General features: G+C 31.0%; 2 protein-coding genes across 2 annotated transcripts; both read left to right on the top strand.

Moving 5' to 3' along the window:
* Nucleotides 1-394: 394 nt before the first annotated feature.
* On the top strand, nt 395-1,913 carry LOC123193669 (E3 ubiquitin-protein ligase PUB24-like). Its single transcript, XM_044606735.1, has one exon. It carries the CDS (start codon nt 633-635, stop codon nt 1,854-1,856), a length of 1,224 nt encoding a protein of 407 aa, XP_044462670.1. The 5' UTR covers nt 395-632; the 3' UTR covers nt 1,857-1,913.
* Nucleotides 1,914-8,258: 6,345 nt separating this feature from the next.
* On the top strand, nt 8,259-9,728 carry LOC123213861 (E3 ubiquitin-protein ligase PUB23-like). Its single transcript, XM_044633481.1, has one exon. The coding sequence runs from the start codon at nt 8,354-8,356 to the stop codon at nt 9,605-9,607; it is 1,254 nt and encodes a 417-aa protein (XP_044489416.1). The 5' UTR covers nt 8,259-8,353; the 3' UTR covers nt 9,608-9,728.
* The last annotated feature ends 5,204 nt before the right edge of the window (nt 9,729-14,932 follow it).

Raw genomic sequence — 14,932 nt, 5'->3', positions numbered from 1 at the left:
GGATAACAAATTAAAAGTTTTCAGGGCAAAATGATCTTCTTACCTTACTAAATAACGATTTTCATTAACAAAATTCAATAATGAGTAGATAAATAAATTTTTTAAATTTAAATGATGAAATACTATGATTTTATCAAAATTCGGGTGGCAAAGGCATTTGGCCGATATGTAACATCTTAAATTCAACCTTCACCACTCATTTTTGGTGGTGGGGAAATCTATCTACGCCGTGTTGCCTACCTGCGAAGGTACTGTTTGAAACTTTGAATCTCAACATAAGTACGGTCAACTCCTCTTTTTACCCAGATTAAAAAACAAATAAAAAGTATCGTAGATAAACCGACGATTACGTGAAACTTGGATTTGCATACGGGTAAACCTATTCTCATAGCTTTTCTAATTCTTTGACCACTGAAGCCTCCGTTGGAATGAATTTGATGCCCTAGAAAATTATATATATCGTCACACATGAATTAGCCGGTGGCCGCTTTCTCTTACCATTAACACACTTTCAACTTTTAGCCCATTTCCACCATCAGATTCTTCATTATCTCCTCAATAAAAACCTTTTTTAAATAAATTTTATTTATTTTATTCAACCCTCTTTGTGATTTCATCTTCACTTTGTTTCAATGGAAGATATCGAGGTTCCTGAGTATTTCATTTGCCCTATTTCTCTCCAAATAATGAAGGACCCCGTCACGGCTATTACCGGGATCACCTACGACCGTGAAAGCATCGAACATTGGCTTTTCAAAGGCAGAAACAAGACTTGTCCAGTCACCAAACAGCCTCTGCCACGAGACTCTGATTTAACTCCAAATCACACTCTCCGCCGGTTGATTCAAGCTTGGTGCACTGAAAATGCCGCCCTCGGCGTCGACCGAATCCCCACGCCGAAGACTCCTCTCAACAAGTTCCACTTCATCAAACTTATCAATGATCTCTGGCGTCCGCAGCTCGATCAAATTCAGACGTTAAGGAAATTGGAAAGTCTGGCGGTGGAGAATGAAAGAAACAGAAAGTACATGACTGAGGCTGGATTGCCAAAAGCCATTTTAGCGTTTTTAGAGTCATGTTTTGAAAGAAAATCAGTGGATGGATTAGAAGAAGCGTTGAGTATTCTTCATTTTTTTCGAATTCCTTCAGGCGAAACGAATCTTCAACAGATTGAAATCGAAAAAACCATTGAAGCTCTGACGTGGGTTATAGGGCTTGAGATGGAAAATGATTTTGTAGTCAAATCTCATGCTTTGATCGTGCTGAAAAGCGTCATTTCAACAGTGCGTTCCGGCGTTTTGGAGAGGCTGAAGCCGGGGTTGTTTCAGAAGATTATTTCGGTTCTTCGGAAACGGATAAATCAACAAGGAATCATAGCAGCTTTACAAGTGTTATTAGACGCCTGTCCGTGGGGAAGAAATAGGGTTTTAATGGTGCGGTACGGGGCCGTTTTTGAGCTCATTGAGCTTGAATTAACAGCCCCAGAAAGGCGAATCACGGAGCTTGTTTTAGGCATATTGTTTCATTTGTGTTGCTGTGCAGATGGACGCGCGCAGTTCCTGAGCCACGAAGGAGGCATCGCGGTGGTGGCGAAGAGGATACTAAGGGTTTCGCCGGCGAGCGACGATCGAGGTATTTTGATTTTGTCATCGATTAGTAAATTTTCAGATGGGAACGATTGGGTTCTTCAAGAAATGCTCAAAGTTGGAGCTGTTATGAAGCTTTGTAAAGTTCTTCAAGCTGATTCCCCAGCTTATTTGAAAGATAAAGCGCTAGAAATTTTGAGATTACATTATGAAGAATGGAAGGATTCGCCTTGTCTCAATGGCTCTATATTAACAGAGTTCATCAAATAAAATTAAGGTGAAATCTAACTAATTATATTTAAATGAGTAATATTATATATACATATTTTTTAGTATATAAATGAATACAATATGTTATTATGCGATTGAGTGTTACTTTTATCATTAGTTTAAAATTATCCAAATAATATTCATTCATCTGATAATACATTAAGTGTATTAATTTATGTATTTAAAAGTGTGTACGTATAGTTTTATTATATTTACGTTAAGATATTAATTAATTGTATATCTATTTTATGTTATATGATTGTGAACCTAAAAAAAAGGGTTATATATATATTTGACTAATTAAAAATTTGATGAGTGATGCTAGATGTACTTATGTTGAGTTCTAAGTATACATAATTTTATTGATATTTGAAAGTGTTTGAATTAATTATTTTTCTGTTTCATGGTGAAAGGAAGGGTTAGATGATTTGTTTGTTTTCATATGAAATAATATTTGAGAATTGAGTAAGTTTTCACAATTGTAAGTGCTTATGTTTCATGGTAAAACCAAGGGTTAGAAATTTTGTTTTCTTTTATATGAAATGATATTTGAGAATTGAGTATAAGTTCTCATAAATGAAAATATTAAAGGTTTTAAACAAGGTGTGAGTTGATGCCAGATTTGTTTGATAGAAACATTAAGGCGGAACACTTTCCCATGCTTTAGTTTCAAAAGACAATTTCCTAAGATGATGTGGTTCCAACATTTTAAACACATCGTTTATCTTAGTTTTGTTTTTGAATTTTACAATCTAAAATGCATCTCTCAAACTGAAATCGTCCCTAGTGTTGATTAGGGTTTGAAATTTTTCAATTGAGTATAAAATTTTAATTGAAATTTTTTAATGTTGGTTAGGCTAATTTGTTTGCATTTGAGGTGTGTAAATGATACTAATTTTATAATATATATTTTGCAATAACAAAAATATCATTTGATCTTTGCAAATTTATAAATTTTAGTAGTCGATGGAAATATCATTTTGAAAGCTAAAGGGTATTCAAGTGTCAGTGAGCCAAACCTTAGCAAATTGTGCGGTTCCTTAAATTGTTTCTACCTTCAATATTTCTGATTTCGATTTATTCTTCAAATTATCACTGAAGAAGTTGGCAAATTTTGACCTGAAGAGAGTAAAAGGTAAGAAATGTAGCCAAAATTGATATATATATATATATATATATATATATATATATATATATAAAGCATCCCAATTATATTTTTCACATTCTTTCTTGTAAGTAACTCAATTTCTTATGGTTTTTTTTTTTCTGACATGTATGTATAGTTTTTAAAATTTATTTATGTTGTCAATACAAGATTAAAGATTGAATGTTTGATATGGTGACACGCTAGAATTAAAATAATAGTTTTCTTCTTGAAAATTGATGAGGAAAATGATTTGATCTAATTAAATGGATGACCATAAGTGTAGTTGGTCATAATTTTTTTTTTAAAATATACATTTTCTCTTTTGGTTAAGGTTGAATTCGAACTAAACTTAAGTTCAAATTCGTTTCAGTAGAGTCCAGCTCAAACTCGACATCACTTCAAAGGTATTCGAGCATGACTCATTTAAAAAGAGTTGAACTTGAATCAAGTTTTGAACTTAATTCAATATTAAAATAATATTGTTTTAATGCGTATTCATTAAATGGATATCATTTTAGTTAACTCATATTGAATTTTTTAAGTTTGTGAGTTTTATTAGCTGAACACTCATAAAACTTAAGTTTGAAAATATTAAATTTTTAAACTCGAACTTAAATACGTTTGGCTTGAATCCAACCCTACTTTTGATAGTATCTTTCTATTCAATCAAAAATTAATGCGAAGTTGTATTTATTGTCATGATTAAGAAAGTATGTTAAAGTAAAAATGGAAAAAAGTAGATTTTTTTTTTTTTTATGCATAAAATCTCACTCAAGCATGAAATGAAAGAACGCACACTTAATTTGTTATTTTTCTTTGGAAAATCGAATCATTGTTTTCATTATATATTGATGTTCATTTTAAAAGGAACAAACATTTTTTGAATTTCTTGACTCGAAATTTGAAAAGAAGTAAATTGGTACGTTGGTATGTGTTGGAATATGTAAATCTCACATTGAGAAGAAAAAGAAAAATGAGAGATATATAATATATTGGGTATCAAGTTAGATTGGTGTTAATTAAAGCTCAGAATTAATAATATATAAAGACTTAACTTTCTACTTCTACATAGATAATATATCTTCATATGATAGTGTATACACATTTTTATTGTTAGAAGAAATACTAGAAAAATAAAACATAAAATTTATAATATTTATAAAAAGAAATGTCATTTAGTTTTGGTGGTCATTGTGGCATAGGAAGAAGGTCAGTTGCTGACAGAAGAAAGCTCGTCAAAGAAGAATAAGTGAAAATGAAACCCTAAGAAGGAGGGAATGTAGGTTTTTAAATTTTGGATGGAAAGAAATTACTAAATTTTTAAGTAAAGGGGAATATGATAATTTTTTAATTTTTTTATATTTTAACTAAATAACATTTTTACTTTTAATTTTCATAATAAACTTTAACAAAAAGATAGATATTTTAGTTTTTAAAAATTAATATTATGAGTTTGAAAGTTCACCAAACGATGGTGGGAATAAATCCTTTGGCCTTTTAAGTTTCCTTAAGGTAAAAAAGCTAGCCCTGAAGTGCCTTCATAATGTACTAGGTCAATCAATTTTCATGAATTAAGAGCTTGATTAAGTTGAAACTTCCGGACATTCTCTTATAATTTTATTTTTGGACTGGTTTTAAATGTTAAGATAGATCGAAATTACTTTGACTAAATGACGCAGAGAGGATCCACCACTTCATCTTTAATCATTTTTATTTTGTCCAATAGCTTTCGAAAATTGCTAGTGCATGATAGGACGGATGAAATTAACCTAAAAGATCAAATAAATTAATTTTAAAAACCAAAAAGAAAGAGAGGGGTAGAAATTCTACGAAGAAGTCAAATAATAAGACCAGAAATAGTGAAAGAGAGTGGACAAAAGTGTAAACTTTTCAACTAAGTTATATCCCTTGGTCAGCATACCAATTTAATAAATGAAAAATGCGCCCTTCATATTTTCTGGGCCTTTTTGAATTAGTTAAATTATGGTAAATTCGAGTCAAATTAATTTCAATTTTTTTATCAGTTTGATTTGAATGTGTCTGAATGAGTTTGACATAATTGAGCTCAAGTGTAAGAGTTTTATAATGACAAATTCAAGTTTTAACTTGAGTTTTATGGTATTCAATTTGTCAAGCTTGTGAGAGAAAAAATGCTCGATTTGATTTGATTAAAATGATAATGTTTTGATCAATACATATTAATTGATATCATTTTAGTGGAATTTAACTTAGTTACAATACCAAATTAAGTCTAAACTCAAACTCGATTCGATACTAGAGTTTAATTTAAGTGTAATTTCCCTCAAGTTGAACTGAGCTTAAATTAGCTTATAAAGAGTTTTTCAAGCTCAACCCTAAGGTTGGATTTGATTTTTTCAAATCAAACTAAATTCGAACTTAATTTGATTCGAATTGAATCAAGTCCTAATCTAAAGCAAAAGATAAGCGACAAAATTGAACCCCTAAACCCAATTATGAAGTAAGAACCACTCAGGCCCACAATATTTATTAAGGCCAATGAATTTTCCTTGAAAACAAGGGCCCTTCCTGCATGGGTTGGCTATGTAATTTGCAATGATTCATCAAGATAAATGTTTATTGTTTCAAAAACCTCAAGGAAATCAGATTATATTTAAACATCAAGGTTGTTATTATATCAGATTATCGGGAATAATTTTAACAAAAATTCAGGTACATGCAGTGAACATGAAATTGGATTTTATTGGGTTTGAGTTTATCTATAACAGATCGATCTAATCCGATATATTTACCTATCAAAAGACAATTGGAGAAAAAGGTTAAAGACAATTAACCTCTACCAATGTATTTAACTGCTAAAAAGACAATTGGAGGAAAAATTGAAAGACAGTTGACCCACATATATATAAAATTCCAAAACTGCCTCCCCTCCTTGTGAATGAAACGAAAAAGAAAATGGCTCCCATCCAGACAGTGCGGGAATGCAAAATGGGGTCGCGGGTATGAAATTTTTACAAAATTACAGAATATTGGCATGTTCATGTTTTTGTTTAAATTTGTCCAACATTGGTATTATAACAGGTTGAATATATGTCACTTGTTCTGTAAAATTAAATTCTAGATTATATATATTTTGTGTATTGAATTTTAATCAAATTTGGATTTTTTGGTATGAATTAAATTCGGTTAAATTATATGAAATTGGATGTTAAAAATTATAAAACTAATTTAGATATCGGTTGAAAAATATAAAAAAATCAGTTTTTAATTTATTTAATTTTTAAAACTAACTTTTAAAAAATTGAATAAAAATTAATAAAACATTAAATATATTTTTAGAAAAAATAGAAATAACTAAAATATAATAATTTTTTAAAATTTGATTAAAAAACTAATTAATCAAAAATTCGTTTAATATAATTGATATTTTTTATTCAGTTTAAATTAAATCATTTCGTTTTAGTTTATAATTTTTTTAAAACTAAAAATTTAATTTAATTCAACAAAAATCAGACGGCTCTGGAAGCGTCTCCATGCGCCGACAAAAATATGAATGGATAGAGCAGCGAAGTAAGAGAATTCTTCCGACAAAATTGCCTTTTTACTTTAATTTTGTTGGATATCTAAAAGACGGCGGCACACGTTACCGTTGGATTACCGTGTGCTGCAACTGTTTCTGAATTTGATCACGACATAGCTAAGCAGTTGACTAATGTGTATTATTAATTTTTGTTATTTATTATTTTTTAAATCCTCGATATTAAAAATTAAAATCACGATTCAAACTGATTCCTGCATCAGCTCCTACAATACAATTCAAGAGCTGACCTTCCATTCCACCAAAAATTAAACAAATAAATTGCCTACTTTACACGTATCTGCCAAAGCATCTGCATCATTGGGAGTCGACGTTGACCAATCTTGCGGTACCAGATTTATCCACGTGTTTTTTTAATTAATCTTGCGGCATACATTTGTCCACTAGGTGCGTCCGAAAACTTCGTTTACCTAAAATGCTTCCATTGAACATTCATTCGTATATTTTAGTAAAGAATGACATAGTCAGCTATATTTTATAGACCAAGTTCATACATTTACCTTAAGTCCCCAATTTCTTATTGGTTTAGACATAGTTGTTAAAAGTGAGAAATGTTCAAAACTGATTAGAAGTTATGTTATTTAAACGAAAAATATAAAAGTAAAGCAAAAGTGTTGCTTTTAGACAAAAACAATAAAAAATAAAATTAATAAAGACTAATCACCCAAACATCATCTAAAAACTTAGTTGTCATAATGAAATTAGAAATAAGAGAGTTATAAAAAACATAAATTTTAAACCTACACGTATATTATTCGATTAGGTTTAAAAACACGTTTTTCTTACACTTTTTTTCTTCTAAAATGTAATGAATATACGTTTAAGTTATACTTTTAAACTTTTGTTCGTCTTTTATGTTAGAAGCGATTGACCTATTTTCTTGAGGGGCTTCTTACCTTAATGCACTTTTAACAACTATGTGTATTGATTTTGTGGATAAAAATATTTATAAAGTTTTAATTCCATTAAAATGTTCTATCTTACTTGATAGTTTAAATATTTGAATTTTTTTGAGATAATGTTGTAAAAGTAGTAAAAACTGTGAAAATAATTAATTTTATAGTAGATTTTAAAAAGTCATGATACCATCCATGTGACGGCTAAATTGACAAATTAGTTGCCTCACAATTAAGGAAATGCTCAATCAATTTTCACATGTGTTGAATACAAATTTGGAATGTAACATAAGCGTATATGTTTAAAAACAGTTCAACTCTTTTGTCATATCCCATGTAATTCTCTTCTCTAATTAGCAAGATTTTCTTTCACTTGCCCATGTTCTCTCTTTTAATTTTTCTGATTAAATTAATTAAAAGCAAATTCGATGTTTATATATTATTGGTCAAAAGACAAGTAGAACTAAAGAGTGAAGAAGGCAGGCACGAAGGCTATTCAGGTTCCAATATTTTACTTGTTTTGTCGGCAACTCAACACATTCAAAACACGAGGTTGACAGAGAAACCAAACACAACTCTTCTTCGGCAGGGAAAGTCAAACCCATTTTAATTTATCAACATGCAAAAATTTATAATTAAATCCACAACAAAAAATAAATAAATCAGCCGTCTGTGACCTGGTACTTTTTAGAAAAGTCAATCTCAATCCTTCCCTTCTCTCTCTCGCGTGTTTTTGACTTTCACCTGTTCAATATCTCACTCGTATACGTATAAAACCTAATCCTCTCTTGGCCATAGCCATATCAAAAACTTAACTTCTCTCAAATACTTTCAATCTACTTCTCTGAAGAAATTCAAGCTGCTAACGTTCGAATTCATGGAGGAAATTGATGTTCCGCACTATTTTCTGTGCCCGATATCGCTGGAGATTATGAAAGATCCGGTGACGGTGTCGACGGGGATTACTTATGATCGTCAAAGCATCGAGAAATGGTTATTTTCTGGAAAGAACAACACCTGCCCGATGACAAAACAAGTGCTGTCACCCGATTGTGAGTTGACTCCGAATCACACTCTTCGCCGCCTGATTCAATCGTGGTGTACTCTCAATGCTTCTTATGGCATTGAAAGAATTCCGACGCCAAAGCCCCCTATCAACAAAGCTCAGATTTCAAAACTCATAAGAGATGCAAAATCGTCACCGCAATTGCTAGTTAAGTGCCTTAGACGGTTGAGATCAATCGCGGCGGAAAATGAGACAAACAAACGGTGCTTGGAGGTAGCAGGTGCCGTGGACTTCTTGGCGTCGATTCTTTCGAGAAACTCTTGTTTTGTATCGTTTGAAGAATCAACCGAAGAAGGGTTTGATTTTAGACAGCTTAGCGAGGAAGCCTTGGGCATTTTGTGCAATCTTCAATTATCCAACGTCGGATTGAAGAATCTCATGAACAAAAATGGGGATTTCGTCGAGTCGTTGACACAAATCATGAAACTTGGAACCTTCGAGTCACGAGCTTATGCAGTTGTGTTATTAAAATCAATGCTCGAAGTGGAAGTAGCTGATCCAATCCAATTCATAAATCTAAGCCCTCAATTCTTCATCGAAATCATTCAAATTCTGCATGACCAAATCTCCCATCAGGCCTCAATAGCCGCACTGCAAAATCTCGTTCATATTCTTCCATGGGGAAGAAATCGAGTGAAGGCAGTTGAAGCCAGTGCCGTTTCAATCCTTATCGATCTTCTCTTGGAGAAATCTGATAGGAGGGATTGCGAGCTCATTCTAATGACGATTGATTTTCTTTGCCAATGCGCGGAAGGAAGAGCTGAACTGTTGAAGCATGGGGCAGGAATGGCGATAGTTTCGAAGAAGATACTTAGGGTTTCGCAGATGGCCAGCGATAGGGCGGTGAGGATTTTGCTTTCCATTTCAAAGTTCTCGGCAACCCCCAGTGTACTTCAAGAGATGTTGCAGCTTGGCGTTGTGGCGAAACTTTGTTTGGTGCTTCAAGTTAAATGTAGCAACAACACAAAAGATAAAGCTAGAGAAATACTAAAAATGCATGCTCGGGCATGGAAGAATTCTCCATGTGTACCCAGTACTTTGATTGGATCATATCCAGTAGTTTGATTGATGTAGTTCAAGGATTCACTTTTCCTCTATGTTTTCCTCATTTTTTGTACCTAAGTTGTTGATAATATAATATTAAACAAATTTAAATGAATCAAATTAAAGTTGTGTGCCCACAAAATTTTTCATGACGAACACATTTTATGTTTTGTTTTTGTTTTTTTCAAATTTCAATTTACATTCAATGGTAAGTTTAAATTATAAAATTTTATGTGGGAATGAGTTATCTAAATATGTATAATATCCATATGTCATAAATTTACCATTTAGAGAAAATTTTCTCTGCAAATAATATATATTGGTAATTCAAAAAGACTGAATTTTGAATACTTTGGAATTGACAGGAGAGAAAACAAATTTGTAAGAAGATCATCTTATATATATAATCATGCCATGTTAATCATTAAATGTATATAATAATGTTAAAATCTTATGCTGCCTATATATCATAAATCTTTCATTTTATGTTACAATTCATCGTATGGATGAAATTGTATTACAAATTTTACATTAATTCAACATAATTTTGGAAAAAGATTGTCTCTTAATCTAAAATTTTTCTAAGCAAAAAATATACAATAAAATTATGCACATCCAGTTTTTCAATACCCAATTGAGTACCTAATTTTTCTAAGCCAAAATAATACAATAAAACTATGCATACTTAGTTTTTTAGTATCCAAATGAATACTTAAATAACGTCTCATCATGTAATCAGATGATTTTAATTAAAAATAAAATAATATTTAATTAAATACTAATATATTATTTGAGTACTGAAATCTGGATGGAAATAGTGGTTAAAAAACAAAATGATGCTTACTTATTGATAAAATCAATTAAGAAAGAACAGCAGATTTTACTAGAAATTATAAGAACGTTAGAACATTTAATGAAAATAAGATAAAGAAATTCACTATTCAAATTCAACAAATTAGGCAAACCGGTCAACACTCTAAAAATACACTGTTGATTTCACTGCTGAGTCTGAAAAAAGTTAATTATCAAACCCTAGACCTAGAAGGTGCAGAGCAGGTGCATGAATGGTTTGAAGATGAAGATTTTGGTCAAAAAATGCCACTCAACTTGGCCGCAAACCACCTTTGAAAATACCACCTCTTGGAATTGTGGTGGGTCAATAGAAATAAATTTCTTTCTCTTCTGCATTTATTAAATTTTTATATTTATATTTTTGTCTTGAAGGTGACTAGCAGCTGATTCGTTGTACATAAATTTAATTACTGGCTGCTCCGTTCACCAACCAAAATAAATGAAGCTATAGCCAGCCCCTTTGAAATGTTCACACCAGCCTCCATTTTCTTACCTTTTCTAATTCATAATCTCTTTGATTAATTATCAGTTTAATTAAGTTGGGCTAACATTAACAACATTAATACTATGGAATTCATGGTATTTCAAAGCGCAATATTTTATATATATAATTTTAAGTATATAATTAAGTATATAGATAATATATCATTATATAATTAAATTTTATCTTGTGAGTCGCCATATTCCATGTACTTTTCCCATTATTTTTGACCAATCACTAGCATTGGCTGTTCAAATTTCTATATAAAAAAGTCTAGTCTAGAGATGTCTGAATAGTAAAATTTTTTCTATTGGCTATCTGAATATAAGTCATGTACTAAAGTTTTGTATTTTATTACTGGGGAAAGGGACTATTACCCACTCAAGTTTTAGCGGTTTCTCGAAAGCATACTCACATCTAATAAAAAATTCAAACATTCACTCACCTCTAAACTATCGTTAAGTTTTTCATTAAATAGAGAGGTAAAACCGTTATTTTACTGTTTATATTCTAGTTATATAATTTTATCATATTTTTTCCCTCCGATTTTAAAAATTAACTTTTACCCCCATCCCTAAACTTTGAAAAGTGACTTTCACCCCCCCAAATCTCTAATTTTTTTTCACTTTGCCTCCGACCACCGGTGATATGGCTGGACGGAGAGTGACGAGCGTCGTCTAGATCTGGACTACGTTCGTTGACCTTCACTGGACGACGGAGCATCTTCCATTCTCTAGACGATACTCGTCGTCCATTCTGGACGACCCTCATCATCCATTTTCTAGACGACGCTTGTCATCCAGAATGGACGACGAAATGTCGTCTAGAATAGACGACGAAACATCGTCCAAACTGGACGATGGATGACGCTTCTGGATGACACTCGTCATCTAGATCTGGATGATGATCGTCCTTCTTGGACGACGGTCATCATCTAGAGGTGGTCGACCTCTGGACGAAAACTTCTCCGTCGTCGCCGGAGAAAGTGGTTGCATTTTAGGAGGGAAAAGTGAAATTTTTAAAACTTAATTTAGGGGACAAATGTTAGTTTTTCAAATTAAAGGGAGGGAAATGAGATGAAATTTTAATTATTTAATATTATTGATAAAATGATAAATTTACCCCTTAACCATAACAGAAAATATGTGGATGGATTCAAGTAAATTAAACTTTGAGTAGGTATTTGAGTTTTTAATCAGGGATGGGTATACTTTTGAGATACGGCTAAAACTTGGGTGGGAAATAGTCCTTTTCCCTTATTACTATCCCGTGTTTTAAATGTTTTGAGTATAAACTACCAACATTGTTGACTTCATTTAAATAAAAAATTAACTTCATTCAAGTTCGGTGAGTTTAATCTTGAATTTTCTATAAACTAAAGGCCAAAGGACTTATTCCCATCAAAGGTTTGTTGTATTCCCAAATTTTCACCAGCAAAATCTCAAAAACCTAAATATCCATATTTTATTAAATTTTTTTGTTAAAGTTAAAGGTAAAATCATTATTTAATAAAAAAGATTTTAAAAACTAAAATTTTATCTCATTTGCCCTCTTAATTTAAAAAACTAACAATTTTCTCTCACCCAAAGTTTAAAAAGTTAACTCCCCCCTTCCCCCCAAAGGCTTTGTTTTCCTTCTTCAATGACCGTTTCCATTCTAGTTGACAATCGGCCTTCACTAGCTTCCTCTCCAATGAAACTCTGATGTCTGACAACCATTTTCGTCGAATGAAGACGACAAATTGTCTTTATCTGAAGACGATAAATCATCTTTATCTAACAAATGTTTTAATAAAAAATGAAGATTTTACTTGTAATTCTAACAGAGAATTTTAATAAAATAATAAATATTTAAGGTTTCGAAATTTTTCAAATAAAAGTTTAAAAATATACCAAACCTTAGGTGAGAATAAGTCTTTTGGCCTAAACTAAATTATGATTGATTAACTATGTCTTGGTTTGACTTTAATTTTCAAAGACTAGATATTCATAATATACACGATTCATATGCCTAACAATAATATTGCCATATATATTCATTAGACTGAAATTTTATTTTTATTACAATTGAAGTAGTTACTAATATCCGAACTAAATTTTTGAAAGACAAGTAATACATACAATTTCTTTTTCTGAAAGAATGGCAGCACACTATCTGAAGTTGCCATCTCCTAAACTCTGTCTCTGTCATTGTTTTTTTAAAATTACCCATCTTAAGTTCAAACAAAATCTTACAATTTTAGAAATGATGAGAATCATTTTATTTTTTTGGTTGTTATATCATCATCAATCAGTTAAATAGCTTTTAATTCGAAACAATTGTGCATTAAGTAACAGATTATTAATATAGATGTTGATTTCAAACTTAGGATTTGAATGGGAAGAATACGACAGATTTAAAATTGTATAAGTAGACATAATATGTACCACAAGAAATTAGAGCTACAATGAGCTCACAACGACGGTCAGCCAATGTAATTTTCAACGTCGTTCTTCCGCTGCAACAAAATGACTTCGTTTTGCAACAACCCATTCTTACCCATTAAAGTAACCAATAGTCCATAAAATTATAATTTTGAATTAAAAGTAAGGCCAAGGGACTTATTTCCACCCAAAGTTTAATCTTTTCTTAAGTTCTCACCAATTATCTTTTAAAAATTTAAATACCCATCATTGGCCATTAAAGTTAATTAAATCCGTTAGTTTAAAAATTTTATCTCATTTTCCCCGAACTAAGTTTAGGATTTCTCCGGCGATGATTTATCTCTCTTCTCTAGCGATGAAAGTATTCGTCGAAGATGAAAATAATGTCTTCGTCTCTAACGAAGACCTCCGTTGCTGGAGAAAAGAGAGAGTTCGTCATCGGAGGGAGAGATCATTGAAGAAGGGAGATAAATCGTCATCAGAGATTCTCTAAATTTAGTGAAGGGAACTTGTTAGTTTTAAAGATTTAGAGAGAAAAATGAGATAAGGTTTTATTTTTTTAATATTATTTGTCAAATGACAGTTTTAATCTTAAAATTAATAGATTTTATTAATTTTAATAACTTACGAATAGGTATTTGGATTATTGAAAAATAATGAGTAAAAACTTAAAAAAGAGTAAACTTTGAGTGAGAATAAGTCTTTTGGTCTAATAATAAAGTAATATTTTTTAAGTAAATAAGATACTTAAAATTAAATATAAATAACATAAGTGTTAACTCATTTTATTATTTTCACTTCCGCTAAAATATATGATCAAATAAATTATGTTAGTATTTCTATATGAAATTATATCTTGAATTAAGATATGATTTGATCAAAATTTTGTACTCTTTATCCCATAAAATTGTCTGACACCAAATAAAATGATAGTTGAAGTTAGTTAATTTCTTGGATCTTGGGCATACGTTTCTGGGATCATGTAAACTTTAATTGTTACCAAGTTTCTAAGCTAATTGTTACAATTAATTATTAGAATTAATTATTAAATGAAATGTTGAAAATTTCCCACCAGACAAACATATTATAAAATAAAATACACATCTGGTTTTAATTTGAATTTCACAAGTTCAAATTGGTTGTATATAATGTAATGTTTACTCTTTATGGAGTGTGAAGAGAGTTCAGTTTAAGAGGGGATATTAGAGTATATGGAAATGATTTACAATTTTGCAAGGTTGTGTTTGTAAAAGAATTTGAAAATGAGTTGTCAAATGTGCAATTTTTTGTATAAGGTAACAGAAACATTTGGTCACTATTCAAACTAACGTCTTCCGTTTATGTATGTTACGTACAAATACAAACAAGTATCTTGTAATTCATTTATGTAAATCAATACAACTCAGTCGAGCTCTCCAAACATGCTCTCTCTTTCTTTCTCTTTTTTTCATATTTTGTGCTTAGATCTAGAGTTTCTTTGCAATGTTTAGCTCAAATCCGAGTTGTACTTTGTCCATTTAGAGCAATCTCGACACTCTTGTTGAAGTTTCAAGCTTGAGCATTATATGGTTAAACAATTATAAATCACTT

Source organism: Mangifera indica, chromosome 1, assembly GCF_011075055.1.
Source record: "Mangifera indica cultivar Alphonso chromosome 1, CATAS_Mindica_2.1, whole genome shotgun sequence".
NCBI classification, from domain to species: Eukaryota; Viridiplantae; Streptophyta; class Magnoliopsida; order Sapindales; family Anacardiaceae; genus Mangifera; species Mangifera indica.
This window is presented reverse-complemented; position numbering and strand designations above follow the sequence as displayed.

What these genes read in the sequence shown, in the direction of transcription:
- LOC123193669 (XM_044606735.1), top strand. Translation starts at nt 633, where the DNA reads ATGGAAGATATCGAGGTTCCTGAGTATTTCATTTGCCCTATTTCTCTC.
- LOC123213861 (XM_044633481.1), top strand. Translation starts at nt 8,354, where the DNA reads ATGGAGGAAATTGATGTTCCGCACTATTTTCTGTGCCCGATATCGCTG.